Here is a 19,473-nt window from a genome sequence, read left to right as displayed (position 1 = left end):
AATGACTGAGCATTTCATGGAATCTACTTTTATACCCAATCATGGCACCCACCTGTTCCCAATTAGCCTGTTCACCTGTGGGATGTTCCAAATAAGTGTTTGATGAGCATTCCTCAACTTTATCAGTATTTATTGCCACCTTTCCCAACTTCTTTGTCACGTGTTGCTGGCATCAAATTCTAAAGTTAAGGATTATTTGCACAAAAAAAAAAAGTTTATCAGGTTGAACATCAAATATGTTGTCTTTGTAGCATATTCAACTGAATATGGGTTGAAAATGATTTGCAAATCATTGTATTCCGTTTATATTTACATCTAACACAATTTCCCAACTCATATGGAAACAGGGTTTGTATATTTTGACAGCTCTTTTTTGCAGCGTACAGTCAATCATTAATTACACCTGCGGAAAATAAGGGAAAATGTCAAGATTTTTGCTACATTTTGTACATGAAAGACGCTAAAAGCCATCCTAATGTAGGTTCATCTATGTTAATAACTGTTGTTACATTGTAGGCGACAAAGCAAACGAGTGTAAAATCCAACAATATATCTCATTTTCATCCTAAAAATTGTGAAGGGAAGATATGTGTCATATTATTTACATATGATGCAGAGTATAGGCCACTGCAGGAATACGTGTGATGGTTTATAAGGCAGTGGACTCCCAACCACTGTGCCGGTTTTCCTTAAACGGTCCGAAAATGAGTCTTAGTCATGAAACTATGCGAGTGATGCACAGCAGCAGGGAGAATAATCAAATGTTCGTCCACTAGAGGGCAGTAGGTACTTACCTACAAAAGGTTTGGCTTGTGATTTAAGGCACAGTGTGAATCGATGTACGTTGGCGAAAGATATATTACGACTTCAGGCGCAGTAAGTTGGAGTTGGAAGGGTCCATTTCAAGTGTTTGTAAGTAAGGGAGTCAGTAAACGGCGCCCATGCTTTGCGTGGATGCCGGTGCTGATGGGGGCGTGTGGTGGGCGGGGCCAGCTGCTGGCAGACCTAAATGCGTGTCTTGCTGCTGGTACCAATTCTGGTGCGTGTACTCATCCATGTAGACTGAAGAGGAGTCGTCCCCCTGAGGCTGGTAAGATTCCTGCCCCCTGCTGGTGGGGTCCAGCATTGTGTTGTTCTTCATGCTGCTGCTGCTGTTCGTGTCGTTGTTGTCGTCGTCGTTGTTGTTGTTGTTGTTGTTGGGGTTACTGCTGGTGTTGTTTTCCCAAGCGGCGGGGGACGGAGGCGAGTTGCACGCCATTGAGTCACTGGCCTCTGGGCTGTGCTCCAAAGCGATGTCCCCCAGTGGGAACTCTCCATTCTTGTAGAGCTTCTTGAACTTGGAGCGACGGTTCTGGAACCATATTTTCACCTGAAATCACAATCATTGAATGAGTGAAGGCCAGAATTAACCAGCAAGTTCATTAAATCCAGAGGTGGTGCATTTACAAACCCCGTTTCCATATGAGTTGGGAAATTGTGTTAGATGTAAATATAAACGGAATACAATGATTTGCAAATCCTTTTCAACCCATATTCAGTTGAATATGCTACACAGACAACATATTTGATGTTCAAACTCATAAACTTTATTTTTTTTTTGAAAATAATAATTAACTTAGAATTGCATGGCTGCAACACGTGCCAAAGTAGTTGGGAAAGGGCATGTTCACCACTGTGTTACATGGCCTTTCCTTTTAACAACACTCAGTAAACGTTTGGGAACTGAGGAGACACATTTTTGAAGCTTCTCAGGTGGAATTCTTTCCCATTCTTGCTTGATGTACAGCTTAAGTTGTTCAACAGTCCGGGGGTCTCCATTGTGGTATTTTAGGCTTCATAATGCGCCACACATGTTCAATGGGAGACAGGTCTGGACTACAGGCAGGCCAGTCTAGTACCCACACTCTTTTACTATGAAGCCAAGTTGATGTAACACGTGGCTTGGCATTGTCTTGCTGAAATAAGCAGGGGCGTCCATGGTAACGTTGCTTGGATGGCAACATATGTTGCTCCAAAACCTGTATGTACCTTTCAGCATTAATGGCGCCTTCACAGATGTGTAAGTTACCCATGTCTTGGGCACTAATACACCCCCATACCATCACACATGCTGGCTTTTCAACTTTGCGCCTATAACAATCCGGATGGTTCTTTTCTTCTTTGGTCCGGAGGACACGACGTCCACAGTCTCCAAAAACAATTTGAAATGTGGACTCGTCAGACCACAGAACACTTTTCCACTTTGTATCATTCCATCTTAGATGAGCTCAGGCCCAGCGAAGCCGACGGCGTTTCTGGGTGTTGTTGATAAACGGTTTTCGCCTTGCATAGGAGAGTTTTAACTTGCACTTACAGATGTAGCGACCAACTGTAGTTACTGACAGTGGGTTTCTGAAATGTTCCTGAGCCCATGTGGTGATATCCTTTACACACTGATGTCGCTTGTTGATGCAGTACAGCCTGAGGGATGGAAGGTCACGGGCTTAGCTGCTTACGTGCAGTGATTTCTCCAGATTCTCTGAACCCTTTGATGATATTACGGAGCGTAGATGGCGAAATCCCTAAATTCCTTGCAATAGCTGGTTGAGAAAGGTTTTTCTTAAACTGTTCAACAATTTGCTGACGCATTTGTTGACAAAGTGGTGACCCTCGCCCCATCCTTGTTTGTGAATGACTGAGCATTTCATGGAATCTACTTTTATACCCAATCATGGCACCCACCTGTTCCCAATTTGCCTGTTCACCTGTGGGATGTTCCAAGTAAGTGTTTGATGAGCATTCCTCAACTTTATCAGTATTTATTGCCACCTTTCCCAACTTCTTTGTCACGTGTTGCTGCCATCAAATTCTAAAGTTAAGGATTATTTGTAAAAAGAAAAAATGTTTATCAGTTTGAACATCAAATATGTTGTCTTTGTAGCATATTCAACTGAATATGGGTTGAAAATGATTTGCAAATCATTGTATTCCGTTTATATTTACATCTAACACCATTTCCCAACTCATATGGAAACGGGGTTTGTACTTAAAGGGAAACTGCACTTTTTGGGGGAATTTTGCTTATCGTTAGCATTTATATTAGCACAAATTAAACCATAGCCATAACCATAATACCTCCGACATGATGTAAAATCTCAGAGCAGGGACATTTTGTATCAACACTTAAACAAGACTTAAACAAGTCAACTATGTGTGTTCAAAAACACTTTAAGACCAATGTCTTGGAAAAATATATCACTCTTGAATCAACACTGTAGTTAATACTATGATCAATGTTAATTAAAAACTAAATGTGAGATATAAATAATAATGGAAGTATAATTGTTTGTATATAGTATATAATTGGTACAAAGGTGTAACACGTGTACAAGGATATTTCACATGCCTTTACTGTGTATATAATGTAACTGTGTTTATGTTGTGTATAATGTGTATTTATAATATGTTTTTATACATTACATTGTTTATAGGGTTAGGCGCAATAAGTGTTCAACTTCAGCCTAAACCCTTTCGGTCTGCAACATTTTCTTTTTCAATCTATGAATGTACAACTGTTTGTTTATTTTGTTGACCATTGACCGAAGAAGAAGAAGAAGAAGAAGAAGAATAAATAATAATAATAATAAACAGTGCAAGGTGAAATGCAGTTACTTCAAACTGACACAACGTGCGTGACTTTGAGGAACATTTGAGGAGAAAACATTGTTATGTCACAAACTTGTGTGTGGTGTTGCTCCCTTATTTGTCATTACTCAAAGCTGATTGTGACAGCGTGTCATAATAACGTCGGTCAGCTGGAAGAAAAAAAATACAGATAGCGGTATCGTTAGTCCAGACTCTTCACTATCCTCATGCACCCATCTAACTAAGAACCGGTGCCAAAAATACCGGTACTTGCTAGGGTTGTACGGTATACCGGTACTAGTATAGTACTGTGATACTGATGAATCATATTCGGTACTATACCGCCTCGAAAAAGTACCGGTCATGACATTGCTGGTTTTACGAGCAGAGGAGCATGTTCGGCAGCGCACAATCACGGAGTACTTACAAGCAGACACAGTGTGTAGACAGAAAAGGGAGAACGGACGCATTTTGGCTTAAAAACTAAAGATAAAGGTGAAGTTATAACACTGAAACGCCCTCAGGAAGAGGTGCTTTAAGACATGGCTAGCTAGCTGGCTGCTAACGTACAGCCGCAGTCTGCCGTGTTTTAGCTACTTCTAAATCACTAATCCTCGTCTCCATGGCGACAAATAAAGTATGTTTCTTACAAGTATCATCCCTGTAAGACGAGGAATAGCTAAACATGCTTCACTACACACCGTAGCTCACAGGCGTCACAATGTAAACAAACGCCATGGGTGGATCTACACCTAACATCCACTGTAATGATACCAAGTATCGGAGCGTATCTAGTCGATACTACTATTATTACATTTATATTTTCTATAACCACAAAATCTTTTTTTGTTTAAAAAAAATGTTATATTATGTTTATAAACTCAGGAAATACGTCCATGGACAGATGAGGACTTAAATTATGACCAATGTATGATCCTGTAACTACTTGGTATCGGATTGATACCCACATTTGTGGTATCATCCAAAACTAATGTAAAGTATCAAACAACAGAAGAATAAGTGATTATTACATTTTAACAGAAGTGTAGATAGAACATGTTAGAAAAGAAAGTAAGCAGATATTAACAGTAAATGAACAAGTAGATTTATAATTCATTTTCTACCACTTTTCCTTAATAATAATAGGTAGATAAATGACACAATATGTTACTGCATATGTCAGCAGACTAATTAGGAGCTTTTGTTTGTTTACTTACTACTAAAAGACAAGTTGTCTCCTATGTTCACTATTTTATTTAAGGACAAAATTGCAATAATAAACATATGTTTAATGTACCGTAAGATTTTTTGGTAAACTAAAGCCAATAATGCCATTTTTTGTGGTCCCCTTTATTTAGAAAAGTAGTATATATATGTACCGTATTTTTCTGAGTATAAGTTGCTCCGGAGTATAAGTCGCACCGGCCGAAAATGCACAATAAAGAAGGAAAAAAACATACACAAATCGCACTGGAGTATAAGTCGCATTTTTTGGGGAAATTTATTTGATAAAACCGAACACCAAGAATAGACATTTGAAAGGCAATTTAAAATAAATAAAGAATAGTGAACAACAGGCTGAATAAGTGTACGTTATATGAGGCATAAATAACCAACTGAGAATGTGCCTGGTATGTTAACGTAACATATTATGGTAAGAGTCATTCAAATAACTATAACATATAGAACATGCTATACGTTTACCAAACAATCTGTCACTCCTAATCGCTAAATCCCATGAAATCTTATACGTCTAGTCTCTTACGTGGATGAGCTAAATAATATTATTTGATATTTTACGGTAAATAGCTCTATGCTATGCGCATGCGCAGAGGCAATTTTTTTTTATTATTATTTTTTTTTTCAATGTTTTTTTATAAACCTTTATCTGCAACATGTACAAACAGCTGAGAAACAATCAAAATAAGTATGGTGCCAGTATGCTGTTTTTTTCAATAAAATACTGGAAAGGATAGAAATGTAGTTTGTCTCTTTTATCCGATTATTAATCGATTAATCGAAGTAATAATCGACAGATTAATCGATTATCAAATTAATCGTTCGTTGCAGCCCTACTCTTAACTCAATATTATTTAATGCAACAAGCCACAGTAGGAAAGGGATTTATACGGCCCCATTCCTGGGTGGATCTCGCATGAGAGGAAGAGGAGGGGTGAATCATTTTGCAATGCAGTCTGCTGAAAATGAGGGAAAGCTCCACTCTACATAGCAAACTGACACTGTGGTCAAAGTTGGAATGGCGGCTAAAGTGGATAGTGCACTCCCACAATTTGTCTTGTTTCATGTGTCAGGTAAACCAAATAGTGCTTTCTCAATCCCGTTCCTACTGTATTTCTTGCCTTTGTGTCATTCAAACCCTTTTTCCTGTTAAAATTCTACACAAGCTGAAATTAAGTTCTCACTTTGACTTTTAATTCCAAAGCAGGTTTTCCACTAGTTTTGTTGGTAAACAACAATAATAATTTAAAAAAAAAAAAAGGAAACTGTGTAATATTATCATGAAGTTGTCCTCCAAGGGTTGGTATCTGCGATGTGGCCCACGATGAAAATTAGTTTGACGCCCTTGCCCTAGAGCAGTGTTTTCCAACCACTGTGCCGTGGCACACTAGTGTGCCGTGAGATACTGTCTGGTGTGCCGTGGGAGATTATGTAATTTCACCTAATTGAGTTAAAAATGTTTTTTTGCAAACCAGTAATTATAAACCGGAAATAATGTGCCGTTGTTGAGTGTCTGTGCTGCCTAGAGTGCGGCAGAGTAACCGTGTAATACTCTTCCATATCAGTAGGTGGCAGCAGGTAGCTAAATGCTTTGTAGAGGTCGAGAACATGGTTTGTCGTGATCACAATATGCAGACGACAGCGGGAGGCAGAGTGCAGGTAAAAAGGTGTCTAATGCTTAAACCAAAAATAAACAAAAGGCGAGTGCCGCTAAGAAAAGGCATTGAAGGGATGGCTATGCAAAACGAAACTAAAACTGAACTGGTTGCAAAGTAAACAAAAAACAGAATGCTGGACGACAGCAAAGACTTACACACTGCAAAAAGTCAGTGTTCAAAAACAAGAAAAAAAAATACAAAAATGAGGGGTATTTTACTTGAACTAAGCAAAATTATCTGCCAATAGAACAAGAAAATTTGGCTTGTCAAGACTTTCCAAAACAAGTAAAATTAGCTAACCTCAATGAACCCAAAAATACCTTAAAATAAGTATATTCGCACTAATGACAAGTGTACTACTAAATGAGTAAGTATTTTCTATTGTTTCATTGAAAATAAAACAGCTTTATACTTGTGAGTGTTGATGACACAGCTTTGCAACAGTTGATATTCTAGTTTCAAGCATGTTTTACTCAATATAAGTCATCAAATCTCAGCTACAAGCTGTAATATCTTACTGAGATCATATAGGACCAAAACACTTAAAACAAGTAAAACACTCTAATATAAAATCTGCTTAGTGAGAAGAATAATCTTATCAGACAGAAAATAAGCAAATATCACCCTTAGTTGAGATATATCATCTTACTTAGATTTCAGTTTTTGCATTGCAGCGTGTGGAGCAGCAGACGGCGTCCACAAAGTACATCCGTACACGACATGACAATCAACAACAAAATAGGAGCGCAAGACAAGAACTAAAACACTACACACAGGAAAACAGCAAAAAACTCTAAAATAAGTCAGGGGGTGATGTGACAGGTGGTGACAGCACACCTACTTTGAGACAAGAGCTATAGTGATGCATGCTTGGTTATAGTTTCAATTTATATCCAACAATTGCGAGAACAACTTTTTACTGTCAATATCGGCTGCTGAGTTTCATTTTTTTAATGTTTTCTGCTAGTGGTGTGCCTCTGGATTTTTTCAATGAAAAAAATGTGCCTTGGCTGGAAAAAGGTTGAAAAACACTGCCCTAGAGAATGCCACCCTGGTCAATTGACCATGTGACCCAGAACTACCATTGTAGGTCGGGGCCAAGTTCCCAATAAAAGGAATGCATGCATATTAAAAAGACATTGTAAAAATTCTCAACCAATGCGCATGCAGTTTACTTTTTTGTCCATGTCAAATCATATGCTCTTAAAACAAATTAGAGATTAAAAAAAATATATATATAATAATAATACAACTATAAATGGCACTGCAGCACCATTTGCAAACATTCTTGTTGTTTCAGTCTACAACCACAGACTGTCCCCACTAGCTTAGGCTCGCTGTAGGCACACACCTTAAAGGGGCGTGTCCCATCAACCTATTTTTAACTATGGCTATAACCGCCAGGTTATTATAGTATGCATACTTCTGCCATCTAGCGGGAAAGCGTTTAATTGTTCTGTCACTATGCATCGCTGGCATAGGTAAATAAACAAAACCACATTATTATTATTGATCATTTTCAGACCAATTATGTGAAATTGGATCATTTCCAGCGGCACACCTGATGAGGTAATGGTTGTAAATCACCGTCTTAAAGGAATATCTCTTTGACACATTTGAATATCTAAAATTGTATTTGTCATCTGACGGCACAGGTCAGGTTCTATGATATGATTGCTCGCGTGTAGATTTAAAAGTAGTTTTTAATTATAACCTATAAATTGCTTTTTACATACATATATATATATATTTATTTTTTTATTTTTTATATGTCTATCTTATTTACCTGCATATTCTGGGTCAGCTACTGACTGTTTGAATTTCCCTTAGGGTCAATGAAGTATCTACCGTATTTTTCGGACTATAAGTCGCAGTTTTTTTCATAGTTTGGCCGGGGGTGCGACTTATACTCAGGAGCGACCTATGTGTGAAATTATTAACACATTACCGTAAAATATCAAATAATATTATTTATCTCATTCACGTAAGAGACTAGACGTATAAGATTTCATGGGATTTAGCGATTATGAGTGACAGATTGTTTGGTAAACGTATAGCATGTTCTATATGTTATAGTTATTTGAATGACTCTTACCATAATATGTTACGTTAACATACCAGGCACGTTCTCAGTTGGTTATTTATGCCTCATATAACGTACACTTATTCAGCCTTTTGTTAGCTATTTTTTATTTATTTTAAATTGCCTTTCAAATGTCTAATCTTGGTGTTGGGTTTTATCAAATAAATTTCCCTAAAAAATGTGACTTCTACTCCAGTGCAACTTATATATGTTTTTTTTCCTTCTTTATTATGCATTTTCGGCAGGTGCGCCTTATACTCCGGAGCGACTTATACTCCGAAAAATATGGTAAGATTAAATATCTCAAATACGGGTGATATTTGCTTATTTTCTGTCTGATAAGATAATTCTTCTCACTAAGCAGATTTTATGTTAGAGTATTTTACTTGTTTTAAGGGTTTTGGTCCTAAATTATCTCAGTAAGATATTAGATTTGATGACCTATATTGAGTAAAACATGCTTGAAACTAGAATATCAACTGTTGCAAAGCTGTGTCATCAACACTCACAAGTATAAAACTACTTTTTTTAAATTAATAATTTCTTACTTCAAGCATGAAAAACAAAATCATGATGCCGAGCGCATAACATTATGTCAAGATAATGGCACTAGCATTTACTTAATTTAAGAATATTTTTCAACATATTGAGCAAAAAGGTCTCTTTTTTTTCTACCAAGAAAAGTGCACTTGTCATTAGTGAGAATATACTTATTTTAAGGTATTTTTGGGTTCATTGAGGTTAGCTAATTGTACTTGTTTTGGATAGTCTTGACAAGCCAAATTTTCTTGTTCTATTGGCAGATAATTTTGCTTAGTTCAAATAAAATACCCCTAATTTTTGTATGTTTTTTTCTTGTTTTTGAGCACCGACTTTTTGCAGTGTAGTTTTTAATCATACCCTATACATACCGTATTTTTCTGAGTTTAAGTCGCTCCACAGTATAAGTCGCACCAGCAGAAAATGCATAATAAAGAAGGAAAAAAACATATATAAGTCGCACTGGAGTATAAGTCGCATTTTTTGGGGACATTTATTTGATAAAAGCCAACACCAAGAATAGACATTTGAAAGGCAATTTAAAATAAATAAAGAATAGTGAACAACAGGCTGAATAAGTGTACGTTATATGAGGCATAAATAACCAACTGAGAACGTGCCTGGTATGTTAACGTAACATATTATGGTAAGAGTCATTCAAATAACTATAACATATAGAACATGCTATACGTTTACCAAACAATCTGTCACTCCTAATCGCTAAATCCCATGAAATCTTATACGTCTAGTCTCTTACGTGAATGAGCTAAATAATATTAGTTGATATTTTACGCTAATGTGTTAATAATTTCACACATAAGTCGCTCCTGAGTATAAGTCGCACCCCCGGCCAAACTATGAAAAAAACTGCGACTTATAGTCTGAAAAATACGGTACAAATTTTTTAAATTTTTTTTTGTTGATATGTCTATCTTATTTACCTGCATATGCTGGGTCAGCTACTGAATGTTTGAATTTCCCTTAGGGTCAATGAAGTATCTATACATAGAACAGTGGTTCTTAACCTGGGTTCGATCGAACCCTATGGGTTCAGTGAGTCGGCCTCAGAGGTTCGGCGGAGCCTCCGCCACGGAGGTAAAGAGACATCCGACTTATCGTGTAAATAAAAACTTCTCCCTATCAGCTTATTATGGATAGCCCCCAAACAATGTTCCCTCTAATTTTCCATCTGATTTGCAGGTTTTTCGATTGATTGATTGATTGAAACTTTTACTATCAGATTGCAAAGGAAGAGAATACACAGTACAGTACATATTCCGTACAATTGACCTTCAGAAGGCCTTTGACACCGTTAACCACGCTATACTGTTGGATAAGCTCAGAGCAATCGGATTTAACAAAACCTCTTGGAGCTGGATGCAGTCTTACTTGGAGGGGAGGGAGCAGGTGGTAGAGGTGAACGGCACCGTGTCCCCCCCCCTCTCGGTGAGCTGTGGAGTCCCCCAAGGCAGTATATTGGGACCTTTACTGTTCCTAATATACATAAACGACATGTCATCGGCATGTGACTGTGAATTGTTTTTGTTTGCGGATGACTCTGCCCTGCTGGTATCCGGCAAGGACAAGTCACAGGTGGAGAAAATCCTCAGTGCTGAGCTCTGTAGAACCTGCACCTGGCTCGCTGACAACAAGCTATCCATCCACTTGGGTAAAACAGAATCCATCCTGTTTGGGTCCCACATCAAACTTAAGAGAGTCAATCACTTCACCATAAAAGTAGGTGACAGTGTCATCACCAGGAAAGATGAGGTCACCTACCTAGGTTCCATTCTAGAGGCTAACCTTTCCTGTGATAAAATGGCAACCAAGGTAATCAAAAAGGTTAACCAACGAACGAGATTTCTCTACAGAATTTCCTCTCTGGTCAACAAAAGCACCTTGAGGATTCTGGCGGGAACTCTCGTTCAACCCTTTTTCGATTACGCATGCACCTCCTGGTACCCTAGCACCTCCAAAACCCTCAAATCTAAACTCCAAACATCTCAGAACAAGCTAGTCAGGTTACTTCTAGACCTCCACCCCAGATCCCACCTCACTCCTACCCACTTCTCTAAAGTGGGCTGGCTCAAGGTGGAGGACAGAGTTAAACAACTTGCACTGAGCCTAGTCTATAAAATCCGCTACACCTCCCTGATACCGAAGTACATGTCAAACTACTTCCTTAACGTAAATGACCGCCATAACCACAACACCAGGGGGTGCTCCACTAACCACGTTAAACCCAGATTCCGAACTAACAAAGGTCTTAACTCATTCTCTTTCTATGCCACATCAATGTGGAATGCGCTCCCAACAGGTATAAAAGAAAGGGCATCTCTATCCTCCTTCAAAACCGCTATAAAAGTTCACCTCCAGGCAACTACAACCCTAAACTAACACCCTCCCCGGATTGCTAATAATCAAATGTAAACAATCAAATGCAGATTCTTTTTCTTATGCCTTCTGATCTCTCTCTCTCTCTCTCTCTCTCTCTCTCTCTCTCTATGTCCACTACTTGATGTCCATATCCCCAGCCCCCCTCCACACTCCTGATTGTAAATAATGTAAATAATTCAATGTGATTATCTTGTGTGATGACTGTATTATGATGATAGTATATATGATAGTATATATCTGTATCATGAATCAATTTAAGTGGACCCCGACTTAAACAAGTTGAAAAACTTATTCGGGTGTTACCATTTAGTGGTCAATTGTACGGAATATGTACTTCACTGTGCAACCTACTAATAAAAGTCTCAATCAATCAATCAATCAAAAAATGGTAACACCCGAATAAGTTTTTCCACTTGTTTAAGTCGGGGTCATGCACTGTGTTGGTTTTGTTCTTTGAACAAGGTGATGTTCATGCACGGTTCATTTTTATGCACCAGTAAAAAAACATACAACTTTTTCTTGAATTTGAAAAAAATATTTTTTTTTTTTTTCACTAAAGAAGGGTTCGGTGAATGCGCATATGAAACTGGTGGAGTTCGGTACCTCCAACAAGGTTAAGAACCACTGACATGGAAGATAACTTCAGCATGACAACATACAGTATGGATATGAAACATTAGAGTGACGTGGCATGTATGGTGTCTTGTTTCCTAAAGCGTAAAAGTGGTAAATATAGAAGAAAACATTTTTTAAATATGCATGACCATAATACATGCTACCTATTGAAATGGCATTGTGGAACAAAATCCCAAAACTGCGGGAAGATTAGGAGAATTCCCATGTTGCATATTTGTAAGTACAGTACCTCAGCTCATAAGTTGAATTGGTTTCGTAACACAGTTCCAAACTCAAACGTCTCCCTTTTGAACTGAAGTGGAATGCTGTCATTCTGTTCCAGGCCCCCACCCCACAAACACCACCATTTTTAATATGAAGGACAGTACAATAGAACATACGACAGTAGTTTTATGACATAAACGAGCGTGGATGCTGCTCGGGAAGACAAGCTGGGCTAGTGGAAAAGTTGGGCCCTGAGATCAAGCAGGACTTTGAGGGACAACACTAGATGATCTAAATGAGTAGCCAATACTAGTTTTGGCTTTTGTTATGTTTTGTCGACTGTGTTTTGCTTAAATAATTGTATATACATAGCAACTGGTGCTGTGGTCCAAGTTGTAATTGCCTCAAAACACATTTTAGGATATTCAACACTTTACTGCCGTCTGGTGGCTAAAGTCGATAGTGCACCCCACCAATTGGTCAGGTTTCATGTGTCAGGTAAACCGTGAAAAATGTGGCCATATGAATCCCCTCCCAAATGTAGGTCATTTTGTTGGGGTTTGGGGACAACAAGTCTTGTTCTATAAGAAATCATGAGAGTGGAAATATCTGACATATGAGAAATGAGGTCTTTAAATTATGAGGTGATGAACAATTTCTATGACTTTAAAATGCAGTTTTTAAGAAATTTACAACTCCTTTTTTGTTTGCATTTTAATGCTTGGATTAGAGTTTGGTTAATTAATCAGCGCAAAATACAAATATTGTTTGTGATATTTTGCATAAAGATCATTTCGATAACCCTACATTAGGAAATGTTTAAAGTGGCTTTTTAGACTGAAACCACGCACAAAACGCAAGTAAATTATTTTAAACCGTACTGATAACACAAGTTTTAGTGGCGTTCAAACAAGACATAAAGACAAGTCACAGCTTTTCCTCCGCACCCGAGCCAAAATTCTTACCCACAGTGTATGCCAGATATTTTATTTTTTTTCACCATTTTGGTATTTTACTTCCATGTATTCTACTTGTCTGTGTATTGTAGTTGTTGATTATTAAACTGTCGTGTTAGACATTTGTTAATTATGTGTAAGTTGTTATTAACTGTGGGAAAATGATTACGCTTCTAACATGTCAATCATTTTCACAACTCACTTCTACCTGAAGCATCAAGGAGGCAAATGTACATGTAGTTAGAATATTTATTAAATTGCAGTAATTCTGAAAAAATAAATAATAATAATGATAATAATATATACTGTATATATATATATACATATATATACACACACATACATATATATATATACACACATACATACATACATATACATCAGTGGCGTGCGGTGAGGTTCATGTCAGGTGAGGCACTGACTTCATCACAGTCAGATTTACAAACATATGAACCCTAAAGAGTATCTTATTCACCATTTGATTGGCAGCAGTTAACGGGTTATGTTTAAAAGCTCATACCAGCATTCTTCCCTGCTTGGCACTCAGCATCAAGGGTTGGAATTGGGGGTTAAATCACCAAAAATTATTCCCAGGCACGGCGCCGCTGTTGCCCACTGCTCCCCTCACCTCCCAGGGGGTGAGCAAGGGGATGGGTCAAATGCAGAGGACAAATTTCACCACACCTACACTGTAAAAAAAAAAAGACATTTGAGAAAACGCAAATTTTCAAGGCAACAAGATGCAACAAGATTTTTGCGTTTTCTCAACTTTTGACTACTGCTAACCAGACACTGTTTTGGTACACTGTAAAAAATAATTATAGTTTTTAAGTTAGTCAGACTCAGAAATAAGGTTTCACTATGTTTAACTACCAAAACAGTGTCTGGCCAGCAGTAGTCAAAAGTTGAGAAAACGCAAAAATCTTGTTGCATCATGTTGCCTTGAAAATTTCCGTTTTCTCAACTTTTTTTTTTTTACAGTGTAGTGTGTGTGTGACAATCATTGGTACTTTAACTTTACACTTACAAACTGTAGCACACAAAAAAGCACATTTAATTAAAAAAAAACGTTATTATGGTCTTACCTTTACTTATAAGTGCGGGAGCAGTGGTGTTCGTGTTGGAAGAGTTGTGAATGAATGAAATATGAAATCCGCGCTTCAGTCTGCAGGTGTACCTAATGTTGTGTCCCTGTTCACGGCTCCTCCGGCGCGCCGCGCGAGCATTGTTGTTTTTGCACTTTTTGGCTTCTTGTTAAGTGACTTTTTTTGGGTGGCTTCGGTCTTGCACGTGGAGGGTTTGGGTGTGGGCTTTGGTTGGTGTGGCGCTCCCGTCGGGCGGTGCTTTCTGCGGCGGAGGTGCTTGGCACCAGGAGGCGGGGTTATGAGACGAGCCTCCAGTTTTATGATCGCTCAGCACAAGAAATACGTTACACACATACAGTTGTTGACAAAATACACTGTACATTATATACCTCAGCTAACTAAACTATGGAAATGTATAATATAATTCATATAGCAATACGGTCTCACTGCACAGCAGGCCAGCAGTTAGCCGAGTCATTGTGCACAATCCATTGTTGAGGCACAAATCAGTGACGTGCCTCAACTGGCTGCTGATCACCACACCGTCTCTTCTCAGTATTTGAACGGCAAATGTGAAAATAAAAATAATCTAAAACTGGTGAAGTTAAATGGAAAATAACTTAAGTACAGGGGTCACCAACGCGGTGCCCGCGGGCACCACGTTGACCAGATGAGTAGCCCGCTGGCCTGTTCTAAAAATAGCTCAAATAGCAGCACTTATCAGTGAGCTGCCTCTATTTTTTAAATTGTATTTATTTACTAGCAAGCTGGTCTCGCTTTGCTTGACATTTTTAATTCTAAGAGAGACAAAACTCAAATAGAATTTGAAAATCCAAGAAAATATTTTAAAGACTTGGTCTTCACTTGTTTAAATAAATGCATACATTTTTTTACTTTGCTTCTTATAACTTTCAGAAAGACAATTTTAGAGAAAAAATACAACCTTAAAAATGATTTTAGGATTTTTAAACACATATACCTTTTTTACCTTTTAAATTCCTTCCTCTTCTTTCCTGACAGTTTAAATCAATGTTCAAGTAAATTAATTTTTTTATTGTAAAGAATAATAAATACATTTTGATTTAATTCTTTATTTTAGCTTCTGTTTTTTCGACGAAGAATATTTGTGAAATATTTCTTCAAACTTATTATGATTAAAATTCAAAAAAAATATTCTGGCAAATCTAGAAAATCTGTAGAATCAAATTTAAATCTTATTTCAAAGTCTTTTTAATTTCTTTTAAAAATTTTGTTCTGGAAAATCTAGAAGAAATAAGGATTTGTCTTTGTTAGAAATATAGCTTGGTTCAATTTGTTATATATTCTAACAAAGTGCAGAATGGATTTTAACCTATTTAAAACATGTCATCAAAATTCTAAAATTAATCTTAATCAGGAAAAATGACTAATGATGTTCCATAAATTATTTTTTAAATTTTTTCAAAAAGATTCGAATTAGCTAGTTTTTCTCTTCTTTTTTTCGGTTGAATCTTGAATTTTATAGAGTCGAAATTGAAGATAAACTATGTTTCAAAATTTAATTGTCATTTTTTTCGTGTTTTCTCCTCTTTTAAACCGTTCAATTAAGTGTAAATATCATTAATTATAAATAATAACAGAGTTAAAGGTAAATTGAGCAAATTGGCTATTTCTGGCAATTTATTGAAGTGTGTATCAAACTGGTAGCCCTTCGCATTAATCAGTACCCAAGAAGTAGCTCTTGGTTTCAAAAAGGTTGGTGACCCCTGCTTTAGTATAATCACTGGATACATATAACAATTTAATAATTTTTTTTTCTTTTTACTTTTTTTCTTCTTTCCATGATGGCAGGTGAGGCCGTGCCTCCCCTGCCTCTAGTGACGGCACGCCACTGATATATATATATATATATGTATATATATACACACATATATACATACACTACCGTTCAAAAGTTTGGGGTCACATTGAAATGTCCTTATTTTTGAAGGAAAAGCACTGTACTTTTCCATGAAGATAACTTTAAACTAGTCTTAACTTTAAAGAAATACACTCTATACATTGCTAATGTGGTAAATGACTATTCTAGCTGCAAATGTCTGGTTTTTGGTGCAATATCTACATAGGTGTATAGAGGCCCATTTCCAGAAACTATCACTCCAGTGTTCTAATGGTACAATGTGTTTGCTCATTGGCTCAGAAGGCTAATTGATGATTAGAAAACCCTTGTGCAATCATGTTCACACATCTGAAAACAGTTCAGCTTGTTACAGAAGCTACAAAACTGATCTTCCTTTGAGCAGATTGAGTTTCTGGAGCATCACATTTGTGGGGTCAATTAAACGCTCAAAATGGCCAGAAAAAGAGAACTTTCATCTGAAACTTGACAGTCTATTCTTGTTCTTAGAAATTAAGGCTATTCCACAAAATTGTTTGGGTGACCCCAAACTTTTGAACGGTAGTATATATATATATATATATATATATATATATATATATATATATATATATATATATATATATATATATATATATATATACATACATATATACACATATATATATATATGGAAAAAGTGTCAGAGAGCTTAGCGAGGGGCCTCGCATTGACCACTACTTCCTCAGAGGTAGGGCAAATCAGTCTAGTGAAGCCCAGCGGCAGGATAGTCACCACAGTCCACAGGGTATCACAATCCCAGACGAAGCTCAATCAGGCACAGATTCAACAACGAACGTGAGTCCAGAGCCCACTCAACCACAGACAGCAGTAGAGAGGAAGATGAATGGACGGAAGCCTCAAATCTTGTGGCCTAAATCCTGCCAGAAAAAGGAGTGGGAAACCACCGACACAGACCTTGTCCATCTTTTAGAAGGTCTGAAAGGGTGTGTGGAAAAAAAGCTGGACAAGATTGGAGAGATTATTTACAGCTATGGAGCGGAGAGATTTGGGGTGAAAAGTAAGAACCTTACGACACAGACGGAACCGTCAGCCCCTCTCAAGTCCAGGAGACAACAAGAGATTGAAAGACTTGTGAAAGAAAGAAGGGGCCTGCGAAAGCAGTGGAAAAAGGCCACAGAAGTGGAAAGGAAAGGACTTGAAGCACTACAGGGCGACATCAGGCAGCGACTTGCAACACTGTGAATGCCTGAGAAAGCAACATAAAAAGAAAGAGCGAACGAGGACTGCCTTCTACAGAGATCCTTACAAGTTCGTCAAAGACCTCTTTGTCAAGGAGAAAACTAGAATCCTCAAAGTATCCATAAGGGAACTAGAGGAGCACCTGAGGAAGACCTACTCGGACAGCCAGAGGCATGTGCCAGCCAGCATTCCAGATGACATGCCACCAATCGAACCACCCGAGCACCAGTTTGAAACGAGGCCCCCCACATGGAGAGAAGTTGAGAGCACTGTAAAGCGGGCAAGAACAGCCTCAGCCCCTGGACCCAACGGCGTCCCATATAGGCTCTATAAGAACACTCCAGGCGTCTTGAAGTACCTCTGGAGGCTAATGAAAGTGGTGTGGGAAAAAGGAATTATACCAAAGGCATGGCGAAGAGCAGGGGGGATCCTGATTCCCAAAGAGAAGAATTCCTCAACCATCGACCAGTTCCGCCAGATCAGTCTTCTGAATGTGGAAGGTCAAATATTCTTCAGTGTTGTGGCCCACAGTCTCTCAGTATTCTTGCTGAAGAACAACTATGTTGACACCTCAGTGCAGAAGGCAGGGATAGGTGGTTTCTCAGGATGCCTGGAACACACAAATGTCATCTGGCACCAGATACAGACGGCCAAGAAGGAAAAGAAAGACCTGCATGTGGTTTTCTTAGATCTTGCCAATGCCTTCGGGTCAGTGCCTCATGAATTTCTATGGACAGCGTTCAACTTCTTCCAGGTCCCTGAGGGCATCACAAGGATGGTCAAAGCCTACTTCCAGGACCTCCAGTTCTGCGTCACAGCACAGGCCAGTACAACTGCCTGGCAGAACCTCGAGATAGGCATAATGGCGGGCTGCACCATCTCTCCACTGGCGTTTACCATGGCAATGGAGCTCATTATTCGAGCATCCCGATGGGTGGTTGGAGGGGAGCGTCTTCTTCCAATAAGGGCGTACATGGACGACATGACAACAATAACAACAACAAATGCATGCACCAAACGCCGCTGGATAAACTCCAGGGAAACATCAAATGGGCACGAATGGAGGTTAAACCAAGCAAATCCCGCAGTATCTCCATCATCAAGGGCCAGCTCACCAATGAGAGGTTCCACATCAACAACGAGCCAATACCAACAGTTCTAGAAAAGCCTATCAAAAGCCTTGGCCGCTGTTATAGCGCAGAACTCAAAGACTCCAAGCAGGTGGACCAACTCAGGCAGGATACAATCAGTGGCCTCAATCAGATCAATAACACCGCTCTCCCTGGGAAGCTGAAACTGTGGTGCTTTCAGTTTGGGCTGCTGCCCTGTCTCATGTGGCCAATTTCCATCTATGAGGTAGCTCTATTCCATGCCAATCGGCTGGAGAGGCTGGTGAATGCACAAGTGAGGAAATGGCTTGGACTGCCGAGATGTCTTAGCAGCGTAGGCCGAATGGCAACGGAGCCCTCTCCTTACCGATCTCAAGCGTGGTGGAGGAGTACAAATGTGCCAAATCAAGGCTGGAAATGACTCTCACAGACTCCCGGGATCCATTCGTCAGAGGTGCTGCTCCAACCCTAGCGACAGGGAGGAAATGGAATCCATCTGCAGCAGTCGCAGTGGCAAAGACTGCCCTCAGACACCGGGATATAGTGGGGCATGTCCAATATGGCAGAGGGGGCCTTGGTGTGGAAGCAACAACACCCATGTGGCAAAAGGCAACTGCAACCGAACGGCGGCACAGGGTGGTGGAGGAAGTGCGCCACCAGGAGGAAGCAACCAGGTGTGCCAAGGCAGTCTCCCAAGCCCAGCAGGGCTGCTGGATGAGGTGGGAGGGCGTGGAGAGGAGAACAATCACGTGGAACGAAATATGGAGCATGGAGTCTAATAGACTAAGTTTCATCATTAGAGCCACATATGATGTCCTGCCCTC

General features: G+C 38.9%; 1 protein-coding gene across 1 annotated transcript in view; it reads right to left on the bottom strand.

Moving 5' to 3' along the window:
- Positions 1 to 370: 370 nt before the first annotated feature.
- The window catches only part of LOC133642367 (homeobox protein Dlx3b-like), a 56,776-nt gene continuing 37,673 nt past the window's right edge, over positions 371 to 19,473 (bottom strand). Inside the window, exon 3 of the mRNA XM_062036512.1 lies at positions 371 to 1,369. Within this exon, the coding sequence (XP_061892496.1) occupies positions 926 to 1,369 (444 nt within the window). The 3' untranslated portion in view covers positions 371 to 925. The remainder of the gene's footprint in view (positions 1,370 to 19,473) is intronic.

This window comes from Entelurus aequoreus, linkage group LG25 (assembly GCF_033978785.1).
Source record: "Entelurus aequoreus isolate RoL-2023_Sb linkage group LG25, RoL_Eaeq_v1.1, whole genome shotgun sequence".
Taxonomy (NCBI): Eukaryota; Metazoa; Chordata; class Actinopteri; order Syngnathiformes; family Syngnathidae; genus Entelurus; species Entelurus aequoreus.
The sequence above is the reverse complement of the archived record's forward strand: the minus strand, read 5'-3'. Positions and strand labels throughout refer to the sequence as shown.